The sequence below is a fragment of a genome, unplaced genomic scaffold (assembly GCF_019419815.1).
Source record: "Pyrus x bretschneideri cultivar Hongxiangsu unplaced genomic scaffold, Pyrus_bretschneideri_v1 Contig10, whole genome shotgun sequence".
Taxonomy (NCBI): domain Eukaryota; kingdom Viridiplantae; phylum Streptophyta; class Magnoliopsida; order Rosales; family Rosaceae; genus Pyrus; species Pyrus x bretschneideri.
The window spans coordinates 3,302,171-3,320,740 of NW_025999391.1; the positions used below are offsets into that span (position 1 = coordinate 3,302,171).

General features: G+C 37.6%; 1 protein-coding gene and 1 pseudogene across 1 annotated transcript; both read right to left on the reverse strand.

Annotated features, from left to right (window-relative positions):
- Positions 1-6,618: 6,618 nt before the first annotated feature.
- Positions 6,619-17,469, reverse strand: LOC125470315 (annotated as a pseudogene).
- On the reverse strand, positions 11,020-12,776 carry LOC125480780 (trihydrophobin-like). The gene is made up of 2 exons (XM_048591887.1): positions 11,547-12,776; positions 11,020-11,373 (listed from the first exon to the last, which is right to left on the reverse strand). The coding sequence occupies exons 1-2, from the start codon at positions 12,256-12,258 to the stop codon at positions 11,333-11,335; spliced, it is 753 nt and encodes a 250-aa protein (XP_048447844.1). The 5' UTR covers positions 12,259-12,776; the 3' UTR covers positions 11,020-11,332.
- Positions 17,470-18,570: the final 1,101 nt, after the last annotated feature.

Consider the following 18,570-nt stretch of genomic DNA (forward strand, 5'->3'; position numbering starts at 1 on the left):
TTTACACTTCAATGCTGTGCTAATAACAGGGCTATTTGCAGCGGTTTTAGCCTTGTCACCGGAGTTCAGAACCCTAGACGCCAACTTTTTCAACTCCGGCATGAAATCCTTCATCTCTTCGTGCGCTCTCTTGGCCATGACACGCTCCGAGGGGCCAAAGAAGGATCCAAAGTTGTCGAAAGTCAATTTCTTCTTGTTATCATCAGTAGTACTATTAACCGAGCAGCCATGAGCAACAGCAGAGCCTTCTGATTTCTTCATGCGAATGCTTTCTTTCAGTTGCTGCCTGAGTTGAAGGAAGTCGAATTGCTCCGCCTTTGCAGGACGCATAACTAGAGAAGCCATCTTTCCGATCCCAAAGTTGTAGAATTCTAACTTGGAAACCCTAACTTGCTTTCTAAGCAACTCCTACTTGAAAGAGTGATCGAATGCGGAAAGAGATAGGAATTGTAGCTTGTAACGTAATTAATGGAAGGGAAAAGTCTGTATTTATAATTGAGGATTAGGATTGGATGTGCTTTCATTTTACGGCGGTCTAGGAATTTCCTAATCCCAATAGGAAAATGGGAGTGGATTTTCCTAAAAGGAATAGGAGAACGTAAAATAATCATCGAATCAAATGGATATAAACAAACTACATCTAGGTCTTTTTATAACGTTTTTCTATTTAAACACCACAACAGGAAGTGATTTGTAGCTCACTCGATTAAGAACATTTGTATTTGAACCCAAGTTTTTCTATTTGAATCACCCTTTTTATAGTTTTGATGAGTTTAATGTAGATTATTCTATCGTCGGTTAAAAAAAATAAAAAAATAAATTAAACACCACCACCTTTCTTTTTTGAGTTCACTCCAATTTCAATCTACACCTCATTAAAATTTTGAATTTTAAATTTTTACAAAAACAACACACTTTTCACTAAATTACCCTGAAATACGAACACACCACTCCCACCAACAAAAAAAGAAAAATGACAAGACTGCTCCACACCCACCACACCAGCGTGTTCATGGTGGCACTAGGTCTTGATCACAACAAAAGAATATGAGATTTTTAAGGATGAATCTCATTTTGAGGTCCTCATGTAGTAGCCTCCCTTGCTTGCTTGGAGTTTCGGACGTTGGTGTTTGGGATTTTTAAAGATCACAAATCCTATTAAACTAGAATGTTCCTTCCAAATTGATTTGTCAATCAATCCACTCAAAGACGTTAAGGGGCCGTTTGATAATCATCATTCAAGAGAGTAGGATCTTAAGACTACACACTTAGGAGCTGAGAACATGATCGTCTCTAAGATTTCGGGGCCTTGTGCCAACTTTTCATGTTCCTTTTAGTCTTTTGTCGTTATAGTCTTTATTTATCTTCTCTTTTTGGCTTTGGCCCTTGATTTGGTGCCCTCGTCTGAGTTTTTGTCTTAATTTTATGAGTTTGTCTCAAGTCTGGGCTTTCATGTCTCTTTCTTACTCAGTTGTCATTTCATGTCAGTGATGTCATAAGTCTTCAACAATCAACCTCTGCTACTTAACCTATCGAAGGCCTCTCTTCAGTAGCGCACTTTGGTGTTGTGTGTTGTTTAAGTGTTTTTAGGACTATTTGGTAAGATCATGGGAGCACTCAATGCGCAAGTGGCTTGCTCACCCCCATATTCCGTTGATGCAATTGTTTTGTTGGTTTGTTCTCTTGGTTGTGGTAGCCTTGCGATCGTGGTGGAACTAACTTGTTAGACGCTGCTGTTTCCTCTCCAAATTTAGAGCATCTCCAGTTGAGTCCCTATATAGGGACAACCACCGTATAAAATGAGTATAAAATAAATATAGGGACAAAATGAATCTCCAATGGATCGGAAAGTGAGTCCCTAAAGTATAGGAACTTGCCGGATACTTGGTGTATGTACCCATATTTAGGGACTCTATATGGACTGAAATGGTGGACCTAATAGGACAATTTAAGTAAAAAAACAGGCATGGGTCCTAGTCACATGGCATTGTCTTTTTTTCTTTTCTTTTCAACCGTTTAAAATGGAAAGGTTCAAATTGATTCTTGCTTTTCAAATTTTTTTACCATTGAAAGATTAACAGTTCCAATTAAAAAAACCGTTTCAATTTAGGTTACTCTCTTATGTTAGTTTTCAAATTCTTTTGTTTTCTCTTTTCATAATGCTTTTGTTGAAATATTAATATTTTCAATTTGGGTTACTCTTTCATTTTGTTCTCTCATCATTCCTATAAATACCAAATTATCTAACCAAAACTTACCACAACTTCATCTCAGATACTCAGTTCACTCGTACTCAATTCACTCATTCTAGTTACGTTTTTGTGAAGAAAAAAATTAGTGTTAGAATTTGAATTTTTTTTGGTTAAAATATTCACAAAAATATGTTACGAGAACATAATGTTAACATAAACAAAAATGTGCACCTAATCAAATTATCACATAAAATTGTAAAAACCTCAAATTTAGGGATTCTACTATAAGGACTCTCCCATTTGAGGCAATATTCCTTTAGGGACACAAAGATTCCCTTCCTTAAATGAGTACTCAAAGGTGGTGGTAGAAGTCCCTAAGACCATCTCCAACCTTTGGGCTAAAAACCAAATTTTTTAGCCTGGAAAATATAGTTTTTAGCTAAAAAATTTGGCTTTTAGCCCAGAAACAACTTTTCTGCTCTAATCATTCTGGCCTAAAATTTTAGCCCGGGATTATTAAAAAATGAACTTAGGCTAATTTTTTTTTCTTAAATTTACTTTAAAAAAAAAAATTATGTAGACTATCACAAATTAATTTTATGAACATTTTAATCTAAAAATATTTAAATTCCGATAAATATTGAAAAATCACTAAATCGATACATGAAACTCATGAAACACTATGGAAGAATATGAAAATCATGATAGAGATGAACACAAATTACATAAAACACACAAGACACATATAACACATGTGAAACACATACAAAACACATGATAGAGATGAAACACACACAGAACATATGTGAAACACATGACACACACGAAACACATACAAAATACATACAAAACATATGAAACGCATGAAACATAAACCTACGCACATGAAACTGAAACCTTCAATCATCCTTTATATAAACACAAATTGAATATCAGTCAAGGTTCTAAAAAACGTTAGGCGCTAGTCGGGTGGCAGGCTAGCGCTTAGCGCCTATGCATCTAGGCGGCTAGGCGGATTTAGGTAAATTTCTTGTATATCTTGTAAATAGGTGCATATTGACACTTACAAAAGATTATACTTGTATGAAATCCATGGATAAGATAATAAAAGAATGATGAAATGCAAAAAGAGTATCCAACAAGTCCAAAATTTAAAAACACATTAAGCATATATGCCATATAACCATATTGAGGAGTATTGTAGGATGACACATGTACAACAAGTTCACAATTTAAAACAACATAAAATGGAAAATAGGAGGAAAATAAGGAAATTTAGTAATGTAAGATACTTATCTTTAGCATCCCGGAATTTAAGTTGATACACAACACACCTATTCTATAAAATTAACAAAATTTCAAGGTATAATTAGAACTTAGACATTAAAAAAATTTCAAAAAATTTCAAAAAAAAAAAAAAAACCACTTAGCCGCCTAAAGTCACCTCAATTTTTCTAGCCGTTTTGCACAAAATCGTCTCGGTTCCAAGGCGCTGCCTAGGGCGTTTTTTAGAACAGTGATATCAGTTGATCACACAATCTTTCAACCTTTAATCATCCTCTATATTCACCAATCTTTCAATTTTCAAAGTGTTTTTGTTTCCTAAAAATCCTCAATATCTTATCAATGAGTGATAGAAGAAGACATAGCAGGGCAATATAGATAACACAATACCAAGCAAGCCTTGACATTGAGGATGCAGAAATGATCAACGTAGAAGCTGAACTTGCAAACTCCCTTATGCAATATGAGCACCATGCCTAATCTAGCTATCGTGGTTCTATCATGAGACATTCATTTGTGCAGCGTAATAGAGAAGAGTGTCATGACCGAATGATGAAAGATTATTTCATCGAGCGTCCAAGATTTCCTGCTCATGATTTTCGGAGACGGTTTCGGATGAGGAGAGAGCTTTTTGAAAGCATCTTGAACGCAGTTGTCAATCACGACCACTACTTTGCAAGAAAGATAGATGCCGTAGGCCGACAAAGTCTATCACCTCATTAGAAGCTCACACATCTGCATTTCGGATGCTAGCTAATGTGTGCTCTACGGGGAATGCAAAGCTGACCTCTTCCTCTCCCACAGTTTGAACAAATACATAGGTATGTATAGAGTTTTTTGGTGAATTTTGAGTTAAATATATTTTTTTAAATTATTTTAGCAGTTGGATTTAAATTTGGGTCATTAAATCTTTTTTTTTACCGTTAGATTTGATTATATTCGATCTCAACCGTTGGATTCAATGTATTTTAAAATAACATTTAAAAAAAAAAATTGAATCTGGACCGTTGATCAACCAACGGTCCAAAAATGTCAGTCGGCAGATGAACAAAAGAACCGTTGGGCTCATGATTGTGGCTGACAGTGGGTCCCACCCTGTCGGGTGCTGAAAGCTTCAGCCCACGTGGGGCGAGTTGAGCGCATGACCGGGCCAAGATTGGGCGAGTCCACGCACATGTGAGCTAAATCTTGGGGGGAATTTGGCTTGGGTTTAACTTTTAGCATTTAGCTCAAAGATTTGGCTTGGATTAGATTGGGTTGGGGGGGAGGGGGGGGGGCGGAAATAAATGAGGTAATTATGAGCTGACTCTTTTTTGAGTTTTTTTTACTGTATTTTCTTTCTTGCAATTGGGTTTGTATTTAAGTTGTGGCCTGTTTTTTAGATCTATTTTTCTTGTACTAGTCTTTTCATTTAATATAAGTAACTTGGTTTGACAAAAAAAAAAAAAAAAAAAATTTGAACGAGGTGGCTAAGGAATTTGAGCTATTATTTTCGGTACTTGTTTAAACCAAACTCCAAATGATTCGTAGAAGGATGAAAAGTTAAAAATAAATAATAGAGCAAGTCACGATGATCGAATACGTGACCGTTTCCATTATATAACAAGTAAGCAAAACTAGCTCTGCAAGTAGGATATTTTGATAAGAGTTTTTACAGTCGGATAATGTTAGGGAAATCAAAATTTTAAACTCAATGATGTATCATTAATAGGAAATAAACACGTTAATCAATACTAAAGTAATAATCTAGTCATCAACATCCACATCATTTAGTTTGTAAAATTTAACTTAAAAATTCGGTCTTCCTAACATTATAACGCCAGAGTCGTCCACCAACATGAATGCGGGCCTCCTCGCTCTCACTAAAGCATTCAAAGTAGAGCATTATTGCCATTGAGGATTTGTTTCATCTCTCATTTTCACTCAATTAGTGATATAAAGGTTGATGTTGGATAACGTTCTAGACTCACCGCACGATGTCAACAAGAAAACAGAAAATAAATAAATAAATTAGGCAACAAGAGAATAAAAAATTAAAGAACCCCCAATTTTTAATTTCAAATAAAAGAACTCAGAGAAGGCGGGAGAGAGCCGGAAGTGGACGGCGGAGCTTGTAGGAATCACAGCTGATAGTTAGAAATGAATCGTGGGTTTCTTTACTTTTTTTTTCTTTTTTTTTTTAACAAAGAATATTATTTACATTACAGGAAACGGGTGAACTTAATGTGCCACTTACTCTTCGGGGTCCCGGCGGTCGTCTTGCTAGCCCTGAATTAGAGTCGGCTCTGATCATGTTTAAATAGAAAAATTATTTTTCTTTTGGGAAATATACAATCAACACAATTAAATTAACAAAATTGCTAAAGTTATTCAAGAAAATGTGCTAAAGTTAGTCCAAGTCATTGAGTCAAATCCTATCCCAACATGCGATCTTTAACAAACTTTTAAGAATTCCATTCATGTATACCAAAACTTTACATAAAGGGAGGGATGCACGAGTATCATGTGTGAAAGCGAAGTGATTCAAAACGAGATGTAATCAAATGATGTTACCAAGACACACATCAATGATAAACATAACATTGTTGATCATCTCCTTGATATAGATAGACGTTAGTCTTCACTATGGTAAGAGAGACGTAATTTTACTATAATTGTGATCAATTAGAAACAATAACCTAATTGATATTTGGAGACACTACATAAAAAGTGAGCAATAGCTACCCGTGGTGCAACTATTACCTACTTTTTGACTTTTTTTGTCATGTTCACCACTCTATCTAATTAATAAAGTAACGTTACATTCATCACATTTTATATATCACATCCCTACTCTAATAAAGTTATGACCCACTAGTAGTCTAGTATGAATACGTCTCACCTAAATTAGACGTTAGGAATGTAGTACAAATGTGTACAAAATGAAAGAATAAAATGCACCTTCACAACTCAACTCTGTTGAATGAACAAAAATAATCACTTTCACAACTCAACCCCGAATTTATTGTTGTGGATTCACTCGCCGATGTTACAATCAAACTTCCATAAGAACAAACTGGGAAAATTATAATTTTGTGCTTCAAATGTGTGAAGAGAATGAATAATATTTATTTTGGACCAAAAAGAAAAGAAATTAAAAATTTCAAAAGAAATATCTGAATTCCATTGCATTATATTTTTTAATAAAATTTTGTATTGTGGAGACTGATACAACAGTGGTACAAATTGCAAATTTTATCTTTAACAACTCCAATTTAACACACTGATATTCTATTGGTAGCCTTTTTATCTTTAACACCTCCAGTTTAACATCAAAATTATGATTGACTATGCTTGGAGAAGACTATGTAGGAGGATTACTGATCAGGGGAACTACTTCCCTCATCGTAGGTCTTGCAGAGCTGTCGTTGTCGACATACAGCATTGCCAGTTTGAACAAATGTATGACAGCCGCCAAGGGGTATCCGGCGAGATTTGGATCCACCACTGCTATTACCGATGATGAACTGGACAACGACTTGGTAGTTTTCCTCACCCAACCCACTATGTTTATAGCGTCTTCATAGTTCATCACTGCTTTCCTCCCTGTTATGAGCTCCAGCAAAACCACACCAAAACTGCACACGTCTATTTTCTCATCCACTTTTAGCGTATAACCGTACTCTGTAAGTTTGCACCATCATATAACAAAAAATTATTGTTAGTGGAAGTGGACCAAAAAACAGGTCTAGCTAGATAGATGCTCGACTGACAAGAAACTTGATTATATTTGACGTGTTTTGGTGAAGGTAGGGGCTTTTATAACCATTTCATTTACATCTTTTATTTTTATACAAATGAAATCTGATTTTAAAATCAAGTCAGAAAGTAAAAACTCACAAAAACATATTTTAGATTTTGGTTTTAAGTTTTTATTTTTCATATTTTTTTTATTTGAAAATTAAAAACTGTTATCATACAAGTTTTGATTATTTTTCGATTTTAATGAAAGAAAAAACTAAAAACCCTATAAACTGAAAATTAAAATAGTTATCAAACAATTCTTTAATTAATTAATCGAAGATGAAATAGATTACGGACCTGGGGCGATGTAACCGAGAAATTTTTAGTTGTGACGGGAACACAAGTGGTACACCACGTGTTTTAATAGGAATGGAGGGAAAAATTATTTTTTAAGTTATTAACTTTTTAGCACACATATTCCACCATTTGTTTAGTGACACGTAGTGTACCACCCTGTGTACCGGTCACACTGAAAAATCTCTCGATGTAACCGAAGGAACCAGCAATTGAGGACATGCAATCAGCTGCTACTCCATGAAAGTACTTGGCGAGCCCAAAATCAGCAACATGAGCCTCAAAGTTTGAATCCAACAAGATGTTATGGGACTTGACATCTCTGTGTATAATCAGGGGTGAACAGTCATGGTGCAGATAACACAATCCCTTTGCAGCCTCCACTGCAATTTTATACCTCCTCTCCCACTGCCACTCCCCTCCATTTCCCCATGCAATATTTTTCCCAAGCTACCATTAGGTGTTGAATTAATCACCTTGAGCTTGAAGAGTATCAATGGAGTTTTAGAGAGAGAGAAACTGTAAGTATAGAATGTAGAGAGAGAGATAGATCGAAGAGAATGAGAGAGAGAGAATTGTACTGTTTGTTATTGCTTATTTCTGAATGGATACAAAGCTCCTATTTATACACCTTTCACTACTTGTACATTAAGTAACAGATCTTTAACAAACTAACAACCACACTACTTAATCTCTTGACAGATGGCATCTTCTTGACCATTGGATAGAACTTGCTTATCTATAGCTTTACATCCCCCCTCAATCACAGGGTTGGTAGAACCAAGCATGAGATTGGCACAATGATATTGGAACAAGGATATAGATAAGCCCTTTGTAAGGATGTCAGCAAACTGGTCAGTAGAAGACACATGATGAACAACTAAGTCACCTCGAACTACCCTTTCGCGTACAAAATGATAGTCAATCTCAATATGTTTTACCCGAGAGTGAAAAACGGGATTAGACGACAGGGCTATGGCAGATATATTGTCACAATACAACGTTGGAGGAACATGTAAAGGAACCTGTAAATCACACAGAAGTTGTCGGATCCAAGCCATTTCAGCAGCAGCTATAACTAAAGCTCGATATTCTGGCTCAGTGGAAGATCTAGAGACAGTATGTTGTTTCCTGGAAGCCCAAGAAATTGGACTTGTACCTAAGTAAACAATATACCCGGAAGTCGATCGACGGTCATTGGGATCCCCCGCCCAATCAGCATCACTATATGCTTGTAAGGACACTGTGCCAGACTTAAAATGAATACCATAATCCATTGTACCACTGAGATACCGGAGAATTCGCTTTACTGCAACTACATGAGAATCCATGGGATGGTGCATGAACTGACAGCATTGATTAACAGCAAAAGCAATATCCGGCCGAGTGAAGGTGAGATATTGCAAGGCTCCTACGACACTGCGATACTGATCAGGACTATGATAGGGCTGCCCGGCTTCCTTGAGGAGCCTGTGAGATGGGAGACAAGAAGTAGCAAAGCTTTAGCATTTTGCATATCAACCTTTGCCAACAGATCCTTGATATATTTTGATTGTGACACAAATAAGCCATCAGACTGATACTGGACTTGTAAGCCAAGAAAATAACTGAGTTGTCCCAGATCCTTCATATCAAACTGTTTAGTAAGAGCCAAGATCACTATGGAAATAGCACTTGAACTACTACCAGTGATAATGATGTCATCGACATATAGTAATAACACTACAATACCATGCTCAGAATGTTGCACAAACAGAGAGGGATCGGTAAGAGAACATTGGAAACCCAAACCGGGAAGAAAACTGGTGAACTTCTCATTCCAAGCGCGAGGAGCCTGTTTTAAACCGTATAACGATTTTTGGAGCTTACAAACATAGTGAGGTGGATGATCAACACTGAGAAACCCGGGATGTTGAGCCATATATACCTCTTCATGTAAGTCACCATGCAGAAATGCATTTTTGACATCCAATTGACGCAAGTCCCAATGAAACTGAGCAGCAAGAGCCAGGATTAAACGTACTGTAGTTGGTTTGACCACTGGACTGAAGGTCTCACTATAGTCAATCCCCTCCTCTTGGCTATAACCCTTGGCAACCAAACGTGCTTTGTACCTGGAAATAGATCCATCAGGATTCTTTTTAAGGCGATAAACCCACTTGCAACCAACAAGATTTTTGCCACTGGGAAGAGGAATAAGATCCCAGGTCTTTTGCAGATGTAGAGCAGTGATCTCTTCTTGCATAGCTGCTTGCCATTCTGGTATTTTACTAGCAGCTTTATAAGTGGTAGGCTCAATAATAGACGGCTCACAGGAAAGGACAGTAGCTGAATATGCTTTCCTTTTAATAATCCCACTCTTAGAACGAGTTTGCATGGGATGAAGATTGATGGAAGAAGCTGGAATCACCACAGTAAGATTTTCAGATTGAAAATCAGGATCAGCAGGGATTGGGGACTGTGCACCTGTGATAGAGTCTGGAAATAATAAGGGTGAAGCTTGGGATAAGGTATTAGTGGCAGACATGGTAGGAAATGACTCTGGAGTGGAACGAGGTTGATGCAAAGACTCTGACGTTCTAGTTCAATCAGTGAAGGACTCTGATGCTCGAGGTGGGACGAATGGAGATGATGCAGGTGATGAGGATGAATAAATGGAGGGTGATAGTAATGTGGACTCAGATGATGATGGTGGACTTGAAATGACGGTATTGTGTTCTGTGAGACATGGAACAAGATGTGAAGAAGGACATTGGGAAACACTCGCCAATGAAGGACATTTAGAAACCAGAGTTATGTAAGGAAAAGTAGATTCATCAAACATAACATGCCTGGACACATAGAACTGACTTATGTTTGGTTGAAAACAAATGTAACCTTTGTATTGGCCTGCATAACCCAGAAAAATACATTGGGCAGTTTTGGGTTGGAGTTTATTAGTAGTGTAAGGTTTCAGTAAAGGAAAACAACTACAGCCAAATGTTTTCAAATGGGTTAAGACAGGAAATGTACCAAATAGACGAAAATAGGGAGATCGCATAGATAAAGTGGTACACGGCATTCTGTTGATCAAATAAACTGCAGTGGTACAGGCATGAAACCAAAACTGAGAAGGTAATTTGGAGGTATGGAGAAGAGTAAGGGCATTGTCAACAATATGCCGATGCTTTCGCTCAGCAAGGCCATTCTGTTCAGGGGTATAAGGGCAAGATTTTTGATGAATTATACCTTTGGTAAGTAAAAACTGTTTGAACTTATGACTAGAAAATTCACCGCCACCATCACTTTGAAAGACTTTAATTGCACTGGAAAACTGAGTAGACAAGAAAGCATGAAACTGCACAAATGTTTGAAACACCTCACTCTTATTCATTAATGGAAAGATCCAGGTAAACCTGGTACATTCATCAATAAAGGTAACATAAAACCTGAAACCTTCTATGGACAATGTAGGAGATGGTCCCCAAACATCACTATGGATGACTTCTAAGGGTTGTACAGTCTTATTTGCAGGAAAAGTAAAAGGCAATTTAGTTATTTTGCCCTCTAAACAAGAGATACACACATGCCTAGATTGATCTAATGCAATTGGAACCTGAGATTGATTCAACATTCGTGCAGCAACAAGATTTGATGGGTGACCTAATCTGTTGTGCCAAAGAGACATATTGACATGATGACCAAGAAGACAGTGGTGTTGTTTAGAGAAGTGAGATGCGTGATATGCTTGCTTGAGGAGGAATTGAGGTATGTGAAAAGGAATCGGGTACAATCCAGCTCTACACAGCCCCTGAAGAAGTGTTCTCCCTGTGATCTTGTCCTGTATCCAGAAGCAAAACTCATCACATATAAACCTGCAATGATTATCTTTACAAAGCTGATAGACGGACAACAGATGTTGGGACAGCTTTGGAACATGTAGAATTTCTTTCAACTGAAATGCATATTTAGGAGCCCTTAAAGTAGAAGAGCCAGTATGCGATATTTCCAAACCTGAGCCACTAGCTGTGGTGATAATATCATTGCCTGTGAAGGGAGTTGCAAGATTGAGATTGGCCAAGTCAGAGGTCATATATGATGTAGCTCCAGTGTCAGCCACCCAAAACTGTTCATGTGGGGCAGAAGGTTGATAAGTGGCATTCATGGCAGTGAGAGTTGGAGACGGTGACCTTCCTTGATAAGAAAAGTTAGCTCGGTGATAACATTGAATTGCAGAGTGACCAAATTTCCAGCAAATTTGACACTGGATGGAGGAGGACGAGACTGGTGTAGGAGAGTGCCTTTGAAAACAGTCAGAAGCAATGTGGCATCGTTTGGCACAAATCTGACAGATAGGCACGTCATTGCCATGCTCAGAGCAAGTAGACACATGAGATCTGGCAGGACCAAGAATACCAGGACCAGGATTGTAATGAGGACCAGAGAAACGTGAAGTCCCAAAATTATTTCTACCGCGAGATCGGCCTCTGAAATTAGATCCTCGAAATCCGCCAGAATTGTAGTTATTGCCACCATGAGTATAGCCGTCAGAGCTATAGTGTTGTCCTCCATTGATAAAACCTCCAGAACTAGAGTTGTGACCACCATTATTGGAAGAATAAGAGCTTCTAATGTGATATTGTGATGACGGATTACCAGTGGTAGGAGAAGAATCCTCTGCAAGTAATAGCCCTTTCCCATTAGAGCCATGTCCTTGAGCGAGCATAGCAGGAACAAAAGAACTGGAGAGTGTAGAGTTTTCAAGTGCAGCTTCCTCGGCAAGCAACTGAGCTCGAAAGTCTTTAAGTGAAATAACATTGTCGCGCCCGCGAATCACTGTTCTAAAGGTATTGTACTCAGAAGATAACCCTTTAAGAGCAATGATAACAATATCATCATCATCAAACGAGACACCAGCAGCAGCCAAATGATCACGAGCATCCTTTATCCGTTAGAGATACTGAGAAATTGAGTCAGTACCCTTCTTAATATTCTGAAGCTCAGTTTTCAATTGAAATATTCTAGCTTTTGTGACAGTGGAAAACCGATCTCGAAGACTCATCCACATTTCACGTGCATTCACACAGCCAATTATACAAGACATGCCAGTAACAGATAAGGTTGCAATGATAAGCTGCATCAAAGCACAATCATGCATCTTCCATATCTGATATGCTTCAGTTTCAACACCTTCAAGATCCGGATTATCAAGAAACCCAGTAGGACACTGTCGAGAACCATCCACAAAGCCAAGAATCCCATGACTTTCAATAAGCAATTGCATCTGATAATGCCAGACTAGATAATTTGTATCATCCAGTTTCACAGTCACAGAAGTGGACACAGTAGGGATTAAATTCGTAATTGGAGATTGCACAATTTGTAGCTGCGCAGCAGTCACCATATTTTCACAAATTGTATACGAAATCAGAATTTCTTGTAAGAATTAGGGTTTGAAGACCAGTTTTGATCAATCTTGAGACGAAAATCAGAGGCAATTACACAGAGAAGATTTTCACAGAGAAAAATTCACATACACAATTCATCAAACACCTGATGTGCAAGGATCAAGCGTCGAAATCAAGAGGAGAAGACACAGATGCTATAGCACTGTAGAAGGAAAGATGCATACCAGATAATCACAACCATGAATACAAAACCAGAAATCGTCAGAAATTTGTATCTCAGAAGGCGGAAGCAGATCAGGATCGAAGAGACACCACAACCGGCGATGATACCATGTTGAATTAATTACCTTGAGCTTGAAGAGTATCAATGGAGTTTTAGAGAGAGAGAAACTGTAAGTATAGAATGTAGAGAGAGAGAGATAGATCGAAGAGAATGAGAGAGAGAGAATTGTACTGTTTGTTATTGCTTATTTCTGAATGGATACAAAGCTCCTATTTATACACCTTTCACTACTTGTACATTAAGTAACAGATCTTTAACAAACTAACAACCACACTACTTAATCTCTTGACAGATGGCATCTTCTTGACCATTGGATAGAACTTGCTTATCTATAGCTTTACATTAGGCATGTACTCGTACAACAACAACTTAGAGTCCTTCTTGTTCGACATGTATCCCAAAAGCCTCACTATGTTTCGGTGTTTGATTCGTCACAGCGTCTTAATTTCCGCTGCAAATCCATGATCCGTTTTTGCTGTATTACTTGATGATCCTACTAGCTGTTTGATTGCTATGACGAGGCCGCTTGGCATGGTTGCCCGGTAGACAACCGTCACAACCCCAGCACCACCTTTGCCTATAATGTTCTCTTGCTTGAAGCACTGTAGCAAGTCCTCGACTTTGAGATCGAGCTGCTGGAACAATGTGAGCCTCCAACCGCTAGATTTTTGAATATTTCTTCCTGTACAAACCTTTATCAGTATGAATACAGAAGTAGGATAAGTAGGGAACCGAGAACCCCAGGTAGTCCAACGATGATCGTAAGACCGAGACTGGAGGAACCAAACACATTGTGGTCTTGAGATTTCTTGTCAATGAAGGAACACGGGCGTGAGACGTTGGTACAGAGATAGGGGTTCCCACGAAACGAGGCAATGTCCAGAAAATGACCCCTGGTTGGGATTCTAACGGTGAAATTGTTATAAGTGTTGTGCCTTGGCCCGTTCGTTAGTGCGGAACCGAGATCCAGATTACAACCTCACCAAAATCACACACAGTTGAACAAAATAAAATACAAGAAATAAAGACATAGAGAAATTTACGAGGTTCGGCAAAAAACTGCCTACGTCCTTGGAGAGATATTGCTCTTCACTATGAGAATAACAGTACAAGTATACATGAGTTAAATCGACATAACCCAATCCCATATCCCTTGTACACCCACTCACAGAATTTTCCCAAGAGCCTCACTCTACCCCAAGAGTTCTTTCACTAGAATATTTTTCACTCTAGCTCTCTTGATTTTCTCTCAACCCATGTCCATAGTAGAGCCAAATGCTCACACCATCTCTTTGGATGCTTTCCTTCTCTCATCCGTATCCTTGTTTTGCCAAATGCTCTCTTTTTATGCTTTTCTTAATCCAAGCCTTCTCCCACAAAACATGGCTTTGAAAAAGCCACAAAACATGGCTTTGAAAAAGCCACAAAACATGGCTTTGAAAAAGCCACAAAACATGGCTTTGAAAAAACCACAAAACATGGCTTTGAAAAAGCCACAAAACATGGAGCAATTTAAGCCACAAAACAAGCCACAAAACAAGGAAACATTTGGCCATTATCCAACAATCTCCACCTTGGCCAAATTGTACCAAAGTCCATTGGCCTTACGTACCAGCATGCACACTCTGAATCCACCTCATTGGTCCTGTTCCGATTCAGTTACTGCCAATGCATGTGCAGCTGCTGCAAGCTAAAAATCACCATTTAGCTTCAGACAGGATCTCAACACATCCTCGTCTCCTCCAGCAGGTTTTCCTCTTCTTCATTGTCTGCAACCTGGAAATTCGTCAGCGCGCCTATTTCCAGCAACAACCCATCGAGCCAGACAAAATTCCCACACTTCCTCCTACCTCAGGACCTTCTCATCACCTGTGAATCCCATAGCTCCACCTGCTGCAAAACCCCTGCAACACTTGAGACTAAACATCACCAGGATAAGTGTTGCTTCGAGTACCTAGAGGGCATACTCAAAGTCTTCCACCATAAACTTGCTAACCCGGCCTTGCACCCGTAGCACTGTGGACCCTTGCCTCCAGAACCGGATCCGAACCTGCTGTCTCTCTCAGATCCTCTTTCCAATTTTCTTCCACGATTTCAACCTTGAATAACTTAAGCAGTCTTGTGCCCACCATCATCCATGGTCTCTTGTGTGTATCATTCCACACCAAAGAAGCTTGCACCTGCTCCAAACTTACTGTTTCTTTCCTTGCAGTAAAGTTTCACAAGGTTCTCGTACAAATCTGAAAGTGAGGTAAGAAGAAAGAGGCCTTTGTCTTCTTCCTCAACATCAACTTTCGCAGTTGATCCAAGCATCCCTAAACACGGCTTCCATTTCTTCAGGCTTCCATTACTCTCCTTTACCAAGAGCAAAACCGCCTCTCCCTTTAAACTGCTCAACTGAAAATTCCATGGTGTACAACAAATCTGGACCTCCCACGAACCAAAGCCCCCAACGATGCTCTGATACCAATTGTTGTGCCTTGGCCCGTTCGTTAGTGCGGAACCGAGATCCAGATTACAACCTCACCAAAATCACACACAGTTGAACAAAATAAAATACAAGAAATAAAGACACAGAGAAATTTACGAGGTTCGGCAAAAAACTGCCTACGTCCTCGGAGAGATATTGCTCTTCACTATGAGAATAACAGTACAAGTATACATGAGTTAAATCGACATAACCCAATCCCATATCCCTTGTACACCCACTCACAGAATTTTCCCAAGAGCCTCACTCTACCCCAAGAGTTCTTTCACTAGAATATTTTTCACTCTAGCTCTCTTGATTTTCTCTCAACCCATGTCCATGGTAGAGCCAAATGCTCACACCATCTCTTTGGATGCTTTCCTTCTCTCATCCGTATCCTTGTTTTGCCAAATGCTCTCTTTTTATGCTTTTCTTAATCCAAGCCTTCTCCCACAAAACATGGCTTTGAAAAAACCACAAAACATGGCTTTGAAAAAGCCACAAAACATGGAGCAATTTAAGCCACAAAACAAGCCACAAAATAAGGAAACATTTGGCCATTATCCAACAATAAAAGAGATCCAAAGTTGTAAGGGTTTCCATGGCGGGTATTCCATCAGGTATTTGGCCAGTGAGTTGGTTCCGAGACATATTTAGAAGAGAAACTAGTTTCAGCTTCTCTATCCCTCTTGGGATTTCGCCGACCAAATTGTTTCGACTCAAATCAAGGGACTCTAGAGACGAACAATTAGAAACAGAAGCTGGAATTTCACCACCGAGCTTGTTGACGCTGATGTTGATCTTTGATAACACTGTCAAGCTGGTATTTATGTGCTACATCAGCGCTTAACGGAATTTTTAACAGAATTTTGACGAAATGACCACATTGATTTGCGACATCTATTTTCAAGGACTACATTGATTGATTTTTAATTTTAGAGACCATCTTGATGATGAGGGTCAATTTTAAAGACTATTTGTGATATAAACCCAAAAAGAAATTGAAGAACCCCCAATTTTTATTTCAAATTAAAGAACTCAAAGAAGGCTGGAGAGAGAAGTCGTGGTAGGAGCTTGTAGGGATCATAGTTAATGGTTAGAAACGAAACGTGGGTTTCTTAACTTTTTTTTTTTTCCTCTTAGTTTTTTCAATAGGGGTAAAATTGTATTTTAAAAGATAAAAAAAATAATGGATGAACTTGGAGCATCTTCAAATGAGATGTCAAAAAGTCCATATCAACATTAACAGTAAAAAATGACATAATCAATGTTCTCCAACCACAATGTCAATTCATATGTGACCTGACATGTAATAGCAGAAGGGGGAGTTGCTGTCAAATTTGACAACAGCTTCAAATATGTTTTTTTATGATTTTTATTATTATCTTTTGTTTTAAAACTACTAATTATAATTATAAAACGTAAATAATGTAATAAATAATAGTTTAAACTTGACATATCGGGATGAAGAACAAAATTTAAGTGAAAATCAATGTGCCACAACCTTCAAATTAAATTTTAATGTATAAAATTTGACATTTCCTTTTCACTTAGTAATACGGTTTAATGGTATTTTACTTGTAAGTGAGATGTCTTAAGTACGATTCTCGCTTAAGGCGAATTTGAACCACATTATTATGACTCGCCCATTGTAAGCCTTAGTCGATTCTCTCATCTGCTTAATATAATAATATCGTTTATTTAAAAAAAAAGAATTTAAACAAGATGGTCTTAGTTGGAAAATGTCATAATGGTATGTAAATAGAAACATAACCTCATATTAATAGAAACTTAATAATTACGGTGCCCTGATTTTCTGGGGACCTAGGCGGCCATCTTGATAGCCTGAACCAGTGCCAGCTAGTGTTTAAGTAGGATTTTTATTTTTTTGGGAAAATATACAATTTATTTTTGTAACACAATTAACTTAAGATAATTTCTTAATTTCTTCAACAAAAAAATGCAATAATTTTTTTATTAATTTGTAAAATAAAAAAAAAATAAAAAAAACTAATACAAAAGGTTTCATTTAATTAAAAAATTAATTTATGGTCCAATCATGTTTCTTGTCTAACTGCACTCAACTCTGGACAAAATTGAGTCGTGGCTAAGTCTATTCAAGTAAATGTGCTAAAGTTAGTCAAAGTCAATGAAGTCAATCCTATCCCCTGAAGCATATTACCCTGCAGCATCTAGGACGGGATCTTTAACAAAACTTTTAAGAATTCAATTCATTTACACCAAAACTTTACGTAAAGTAAATCTGCAAAACTTTTAAGAATTCAAACCAAAACTTTACGTAAAGGGAGGGATGCAATGTTTTCATGTGTGAAAGCGACGTGATTCAAATACGAGGCATAATCAAATAATGTTATCGAGACACACGATAATGATAAATATAACATTGTTAATCATCTTTATGATATAGGTAGACGTTAGATTTGGACTCATTTTTACTGAAATTGTGATCAACATTATGATCAATTAGAAACAATAACCTAATTAATTTTTGGAGACACTACAAGAAAAGTGAGCAATAGCTACTCTAGTTAGTGACTACTGTGGTGATTGTTGCTAGGTGATAATGGTATTGCCAATGAGGAAATAGTGATAAAAATTCAAATATATCTATATTGATTCATTTGTCGCCATTGTGGTGTAACTATTACGTACTTGTTAGTTTTTTGTAACACTCATCACCATAGTAAAATTACATTCACCACATTTTGTATATACCACATCCCAAATAGAGGAAAGAATCCACTAGGCCACACATATATTAGACATTAGAGGGATGTAGTACAAATAAAAGTGTACAAAATGAAAGAATTAATATAATGCACCTTCACAAAACAACTCTGTTTAATGAAAAAAATTAGT